This window comes from Benincasa hispida, chromosome 1 (assembly GCF_027475165.1).
Source record: "Benincasa hispida cultivar pf3 chromosome 1, pf3_genome.v1.1, whole genome shotgun sequence".
NCBI lineage: Eukaryota > Viridiplantae > Streptophyta > Magnoliopsida > Cucurbitales > Cucurbitaceae > Benincasa > Benincasa hispida.
In genome coordinates, this window is record NC_143478.1 from 48,748,706 (window position 1) to 48,756,730 (window position 8,025).

At 34.5% G+C, this 8,025-nt stretch overlaps 2 protein-coding genes across 3 annotated transcripts; one reads left to right on the plus strand and one right to left on the minus strand.

Moving 5' to 3' along the window:
- Positions 1 to 6,116, plus strand: LOC120070256 (Tetratricopeptide repeat (TPR)-like superfamily protein). 2 transcript variants are annotated; one of them, XM_090310473.1, is made up of 6 exons: positions 1 to 651; positions 1,439 to 1,922; positions 2,683 to 4,434; positions 4,661 to 4,846; positions 5,587 to 5,684; positions 5,918 to 6,116. In XM_090310473.1, the coding sequence occupies exons 1-3, from the start codon at positions 182 to 184 to the stop codon at positions 3,724 to 3,726; spliced, it is 1,998 nt and encodes a 665-aa protein (XP_090166599.1). In that variant the 5' UTR covers positions 1 to 181; the 3' UTR covers positions 3,727 to 4,434; positions 4,661 to 4,846; positions 5,587 to 5,684; positions 5,918 to 6,116. The 2 variants fall into 2 exon arrangements, with proteins under 2 accessions (XP_090166599.1, XP_090166596.1); XM_090310470.1 differs by having other exon boundaries at positions 2,683 to 4,846.
- Positions 4,196 to 5,590, minus strand: LOC120070255 (protein NETWORKED 3A-like). The gene is made up of 2 exons (XM_039022148.2): positions 5,456 to 5,590; positions 4,196 to 4,956 (listed from the first exon to the last, which is right to left on the minus strand). The coding sequence occupies exons 1-2, from the start codon at positions 5,541 to 5,543 to the stop codon at positions 4,196 to 4,198; spliced, it is 849 nt and encodes a 282-aa protein (XP_038878076.1). The 5' UTR covers positions 5,544 to 5,590.
- Positions 6,117 to 8,025: the final 1,909 nt, after the last annotated feature.

The window sequence follows — 8,025 nt, forward strand, 5'->3', positions numbered from 1 at the left end:
GTAAAATTAAAAATTTAAAAAGGTAGGTCAAGTTTTTCATGGAGCTTTATGTAATGGGTCATGGTGCAGTCCAGTCTTCTCCCGGCAAAATTTCCAGTTGAACTGGAATTGCTTGCCGCTAACGAGAAACGACGAACAATATGAAAAGGGAAGCCGAGGAGAAACAATAAAGCTTCGAGAAATGATGAAATTATTAAGAATGGGAATTTCGAATCAGCGTTCAATGAAATTGTTGCTCCATTTGAAACTTTGTTGGCGCCGATACTCAACCAATTCCAATCTCGCCACTTGGTTCCACAAATACGTTGATAAATCCAATGTCCATTCATGGAACTCTGTCATCGCCGATTTGGCTCGCAGTGGCGATTCGGTTGAAGCCCTTCGAGCCTTTTCCTCTATGCGGAAGCTGGGCCTCACCCCCACTCGCTCCACTTTTCCCTGCGCCATCAAATCCTGTTCTGCTCTCTCCGATCTTCTTTCCGGCAGGATGTCTCACCAGCAAGCCCTTGTCTTCGGCTTCGAGACTGATCTCTTTGTCTCCTCCGCTCTTATCGACATGTACTCCAAATGTGGCCAGTTGAAGGATGCACGAGCACTGTTCGACGAAATTCCCCTTCGAAATGTGGTCTCTTGGACGTCAATGATTACTGGGTAATCTAGTAATTGATGCTCTGTCCAAAAGCTTATGTTGATAGATTAGAGTAAAGTTGAACTTCTATTCTGATTCTTAACACTATCCTCACTTGTAGAGTTCAGACTCAAAGACCTTGTATCATGTTAAACCATCAATGCACCTAAAAATTTGAGCTGATAAGTTGCTATATACGTAACTAACTTGAGAATTTAAATCTTGTTTCGTAACTATTTGGTTTTTGACAATTAAGTGTATCGAAGTTACTTCCACCTATGTGTTCCTATATTTTATTTTCTATTCTTCAAGGGTTCTTTGAAAACTAAAAATAGTTTTTAAAAACTTCTTTTTGTTTTTTGAATTTGGCAAAGAATTCAAATGTTTGCTAAGGCTTGCGGAAACATGAAAGCCCTTGTAAAGAAATCGTGAGAAAACAAGCACAACTTTCAAAAACCAAAAATCAATTGGTATCAAACGGGACTTAAGTTGGTAGTTATGTCATCATATCTTTTATTCATACTTTTAACTCTCAGTTTTCACCATTTGAGTTTGAAGACACGACCATCAATACATGTCTTCCTCCTACTTGCTAAGAGGTTATGATAAATTTAATATTTTGTTCATATTCTCAATCCTCTTCTCATTTTTGGGTTTGAATTAGCATAATACTCACCAAGTGAATATCAATTGGAGAGGAAATGATGTTCTAGTAGTTATAGCGGCTCACATAACCTTGTTAAATTCCCAAGAGTTATTTAAGTTGGTAGGTCTGAGAAAATTTTAATCTTGTATTCATACTCTTTGCAGGTATGTCCAAAATGAGCAAGCAGATAACGCATTGCTGCTTTTCAAGGACTTCCTGGAGGAGGAAACAGTGGTTGAAGATGGCAATGACGTGTCTCTTGATTCAGTTGTCATGGTTTCGGTTTTATCCGCCTGTTCTCAAGTATCAAGGAAGGGGATCACCGAAGGAATTCATGGCTTCGTGGTAAAGAAAGGCTTTGATGGGAGCGTTGGAGTTGGAAACACATTGATGGATGCGTATGCAAAATGTGGGCAGCCTTTGGTTTCTAGAAAGGTGTTTGATTGGATGGAAGAGAAAGATGAAATTTCTTGGAACTCAATGATTGCAGTGTATGCTCAAAGTGGGTTGTCTGGGGAGGCTTTGGAGGTTTTCCATGGAATGGTGAGGCATGTAGGTGTTCGTTACAATGCAGTTACACTATCGGCTGTTTTGTTGGCTTGCGCTCATGCTGGGGCATTGAGGGCTGGCAAGTGTATTCATGATCAGGTGATTATAATTCTCACCCATTGAACTTTTCGTTTAAATCTTATTTGTTTTATTAGTGGTCGGTAAAACCTTAAATTGTGCATAAAACCTTTTTTTTAATCCAACAATTGCAGGGATGGGTTGGTAATTAGTGTCTTTTCTAATGAGCTATGTGTTGGTGAGGCCATTTTAATTGATAGTAAGATACGTTTTTTTTTTCCCCATTTATTTAAGATTGTAAATAGATTGATTACGGGCAATAAGGACACGTATTTGGATTTTGGACCACCTTATAAAATTAATTAAAAACCAAATTAAAGTTGGTAAAATCTATCCCATTTAAACTGACCGGCTATTTCTCGCTCTTTTATTATTTAGAAAATTAAATCCACCGGTAAATATATTTCAAATTGATTAAACAAAATTGATTTGATTGGTCTAGTTGGCTTTTAATGTGATGCCACAGGTAGTGGGCAAGGTATTGTATTTCAAAACTGACTCCAAATTTTATTTACTAATAGATGGAGAATTAGCCACAAGAACTAAAATGGTATTTTGTGAAAAGTAATGGGACTAAAATAAAGTACAGGAGTTTAGGACCGAAGATATGAATTTCAGCCGTTTTTCATTATAAAATTTGTCTGTCAATGTTGCAACTCTTCGCATTACCTAAGAAATGACAATCTCTTATGCTTCGTCTTTTTTCTCCATTACTAACTGCTTTAAATGTCACAATCTCAGTACGAACAAATGATAATGTTTGGTCTGCTGATTCATGTAGGTAATAAAGATGAATTTGGAGGAAAACGTGTGTGTTGGTACATCCATAATTGACATGTATTGCAAATGTGGTAGAGTTGAAATGGCAAAGAAAACTTTTGATCGTATGAAGGAAAAGAATGTTAAGTCATGGACGGCCATGGTTGCTGGTTATGGCATGCATGGCTGTGCCAAAGAAGCTCTCGACATCTTCTACAAGATGGTTCGGGCTGGAGTGAAGCCAAATTACATCACTTTCGTATCCGTTCTTGCTGCATGCAGCCATGCTGGTTTGGTAGAAGAAGGCTGGCACTGGTTTAATGCCATGAGGCATAAATATGATATTGAGCCGGGTATAGAGCATTACGGTTGCATGGTTGATCTTTTTGGACGAGCAGGATGCCTCAATGAGGCTTACAATTTAATCAAGGGAATGAAGATGAGGCCGGATTTTGTAGTCTGGGGCTCTCTTCTTGGGGCTTGTAGAATCCACAAGAACGTGGACCTCGGCGAGATTGCCGCTCGAAAATTGTTTGAACTTGATCCAGATAATTGTGGGTACTATGTTTTACTTTCTAACCTCTATGCAGATGCTGGAAGATGGGCTGATGCCGAAAGAATGAGGATGCTAATGAAGAACCGTCAATTGGTTAAACCACCTGGCTTCAGTCTGGTTGAACTGAAAGGCAGAGTTCATGTTTTTCTGGTTGGAGATAACGAGCATCCTCAGCATGAGATGATATACAAGTATTTGGAGAAACTAACCTTGGAGATTCAAAAGATAGGCTATGTGCCAAACATGACCTCAGTTCTTCATGATGTTGATGAAGAGGAGAAAGAAATCATTTTAAGAGTTCACAGTGAGAAACTTGCTGTTGCCTTTGGAGTGATGAACTCTGCTCCTGGAACAACCATAAACATCATTAAAAATCTTAGGGTCTGCGGAGACTGCCATACCGTCATTAAGTTAATTTCTAAACTTGTTCATCGAGACTTTGTGGTCCGAGATTCAAAGAGATTTCATCATTTTAAGGATGGGGTATGTTCTTGCGGGGATTATTGGTGACACTTATTAAGGACTTGATTAAGTACTTTGAGTTGATTCGATTTAATCAGATTCTCTGCTGCGGGACGAAGCAAACGAGTGAGTGCTCTGGAAAGAGTCTAGTTATATTTGACTGGGTTTCCTATATGTTGATTTGATGGAAGATCAAAGCTGTCTTAGGCTTGCCTCCAAATTTTATCTTACTTGAAACTTTACATGCAGCTCAAAGCTACTCTACATATTGTTATCTGCTTAATCATATTGATCAATGTAATGAATGCACACAAGGACGAAGCATCTGAACTGTAACTGAGCCTGGGCTCGAATCTCGATCTTATTAAACATGACATATGCTCAAAAGAAATCAGAAAAGAGCCAGCTCCATCGACTAGCTCCTTCAACTTCAATCAAATTTCAATTTCAGATCACAGGATTGAGTGTGTTTTGATTGAATGTGGAATGATCTGTTGTTGAGCCACTGAAATTCAGGTCAAGAACAACCTCGCTTCAATAGTTTGTTTGAAATTGTTGCTGCCAGTCGTGATATTGGGGAGCGATATGGCTTCAACTTTTCTTTGGTGAATCTAAGAGAACTCTGGAGGGCACTCTTCTCACTCTTTAGGCATCGTATCTGTTGCTGAAGTTCTTTAATGGCTTCTCTCTTATCATTGTTTCTCCTAGTTAACTCCTCCTGATGCTGCAGATTTTCCTCCATGAGCATTGTCACTTGTGAGTTTAGTTCATTCCATCTACTCTCCCATCTATCAATAGCCACTGATGGATGCACTTCTTTGACCTGTCGTATTTCGAGCTCGTTCATCTTTATTTCAGTATTATCTATTTCATCATGACCCCTGATTCTTCCATACATTGTATGGTCACTTACAACAATTTTATCAGAATTCTGTGTACACAGCTTACTTGAGACAACCAATTCATCTCTTAGCTTTATCAGGAACTCGTTGCTGAAGATGTCATAGTTATATTTGAGGCTGCCAGTGCCACCAATTGCAGCAGATTTCGCATCTGGGCTTTTGAAATTGCATCGAAATATCTCGGCATCAGAAGACGAAGACGATGCGGAATAGAGAGTGTTCACAAATATGAACTTTAAACAGTCATATTTTTCGGCCAAGGATTGGTAAGATCTGTTGTACTCTTCAAGCATGTATTTGATTTCTAGGTTTCTGTTTCGGTAATGCCCATCCTCTTCCAAAAGTGTCACTATGGACTTCATTTTCTTGTCTATGTCTGATACAGTTGGATCTGGTTAATATTTCAATCAACAAAAGGTACTTCAGAGTTTAAATAACAACTTTAGTCCTATGGTTTCTTAGATTTTAAGTATTTGTGAAAATTAGATGCATTAGAATTTCATCCAGTTTATCCAATCTGTCTATTTTAAACTCAATTTAGCAGAGAAACAAGTTCATCCATTTGAATACCAGCTCATTCTATCTCAACGGCATCTAGGAAAAACACCTTTTCTCTCTTTTTCTAGTACAACTACATTAGTATGGAGATTTTGAACCTCCGACTTCAAGAAAAAGAGTATATATCAATTATTATCGAGCTATGCTACTCATGTTACATCTAAAAAAGCACATCTAGTAATAGTAGAGTCAATTTAAGGAAATTTAACCAAACCACAAAGTCTAAATTGAAACTTATGAAAGCCAAAACGATCCTATATGCTATCGACAGTCATTTAACCTACTTAAGTGAATGAGAGAGTGAGAGAGAGAGAGACCTGAATGAGTTGTGTGAAAGGTGGAGGAATGAAGAGGACTGTCAGAGCTGCTTGCATCTGTTAAACAAAGGAGTCTTTGTTTTTCCATGGCGATGTGTTTTTAATTGTTTATTTGTTCTGAATGTGAGCAGGGAACTGAACTCGGGAGTAAAAAAATAGAAGCAACCGAGAAGGCAGAGGGAAAGCTAAGAGGCAGCAGGTTTAGAATAATAGAAGGCTGAAAATGGAGGTAATGAATCTCCTCCATTTCCTTTAAAATGATTCATTTTTTGTACAAAATTAAGTGAGAAACTTATCGCTCCCAATATCAATTTTGATACGCTCCCTTTATTGCTTTGCAAGACAAGAAAAAATGTCCGTTGGTCTCTACGTCAGTTATTTTAGCTGAAATATGTTGCGTTCCTCCATTTTCTATTCTCTTTTATCTTTCTCTAACATAAATGTTTTGATTTTTTTTACTAGAATATGTGGGGGAGGAGAGGGGGATCATCGAACAGCTGAGCTCAAGTTCGATAGTAGAAGCTTTATGTGAATTAATTTATGTTCATTTTGGCACAGAAATTTTGATTTTATCCAACTCAACATTGATTTTGAATAACTTTGAACTTTTTTTTTTTTGGGTTAAATTACAATTTTAATTTTGGAACTTTTAAGGTTTTAAGGTTGTGTGTATTCTGCATCTCAGCTTTAAAAAATATCTATTAGGTAACTTTTAATTTTGTTGTAGGTTTTTAAACTTTTTAATAAATATATCTAATAGACTCCTCAACTTTCAATTTCGTTTCAAGTTCTTAAACTTAAACAAATATTTAATAGGTTCCTCAACTTTCAATTATGTCTAATGAGATTTTAAATTTTAAATTTTCTTTACTAAGTTCACGAACTTTTTAAAGAACACTTTGAATAAACTAAGAATCTATTAAACAATAAATTGACGATTTAAGGACCTAATGGATATTGAAATTTTAAAGACTAATTAGACACTTTTTAAAATTTATGAGAGTGAACACAAAATTGAAAGTTCAGCAACATAATTTTTAATGTTTAGAGACTAAATGGATATAAAGTAACTAAAAACTCAAAAGACTACCTTTGTAATTTAATGTAAATTTTATTATTATATATCTATTTTTTATCAATCACAATAGTGCAACAATTGAGATGTCTCTCTACTTCAATAGGAGTGATAACACCCAATAAGAAAATAATCATAAATAGTCTCCTCAAGTTTTTATCTTTTAAAATTAGCACATTTTTTAAAAATTCATTACAATAGTTTTTCTCATTTACATAGAAATTTAACTTTTTCTAATTTATTGATTATTTTGGATTTCTCAATGAAATCTGGGATAGTTAACATCGAAATTCTATCAGTTTTTCTAAATATTATATATCTTTCCAAATTTTATATTCAATCTTATTTAATTTCTCAAATCTTTCTGCGCAAAGATCAAATTTTGCTAAAAATTAAGTAAGATTTGTGAGATATAAAGAATCTCAATATATCTTCGCAAAATTAGCTCCAAGATTCTATATATTTGGGCTTTTTCAATGAAATTTCAGACAAATTAACACCAAGATTCTTTTTTTTTTTAAATCTTAGTTTTTTATTTGTAAAATTTGATCTTTTACAAAATTTAAAAATCACAGTGCATTTGATCCATTTGAAAAATTATAATTAGTAAATTCATTTGGAAATTTGGAATTCATATCATTGTTGAACGGAAATTAAGGTAAAGATTTTTTTAAATTATGTTAATATTTGAGGTAAGATTTGGTAGAAATAATTGATTTTGAAGAAAATTTGAAAAAAAATATAAGATTTGGTATAAGATTTGGGAAGATTATATAATATATGAAAAATTAGTAGAATCTTAGTGTTAATATTTCCTGATTTCACCGAAAAGACCCAACTAAATCTCAATGGTCGATCCCTCTTGAGATGGATTGAGAAAAACTAGATTAACGAGTTTTAAAAAAAATGCTAATTTTGAAAAGTGAAAATTTGGTTAGGTTATCTATAAAAATTTTCCCACCTAATACCATCCCAAAAGTTGAAATTCAATAAGTTATTTTCAACTTTGAGTTTCATTAAATTGGATCCTAAATTTAGTTAGATTTATGGTGAAAAATTTCGAATTTCAATAGACTCTAGAAGTTTCAATCTTCCCCATATTTCTCAAAATTTCTCGAAATCTGATTTTTGTTAGCAATTAACTATGTTAGCTCAATAGAAGTTTTTTTTTTTTCCCCAATTTTATGATATTATCTTGATTACACGAATTGTATAGCTTCACACGCCAATGTATAATTTCATCTCAAAATTGAATTGATGAGAGTTTTGTTTCTTTTACCATTTAAAATTTTTAATTTTAAGAATCCACATATTTATTTTTAACTTCATTCAATTGTTTGTTTCCATTGGATTTTTACATCATTTCCTCCCAAAGTTGAGGTGAATTTTGTTTCTTTTTCCATTTAAAGCTTTCATTTTCAAAAAATTAAAATTGAGAAAATAAAATATAGTTATTTTTAACCTCATTCAAATATTTTCCATTGAATTTTCACAT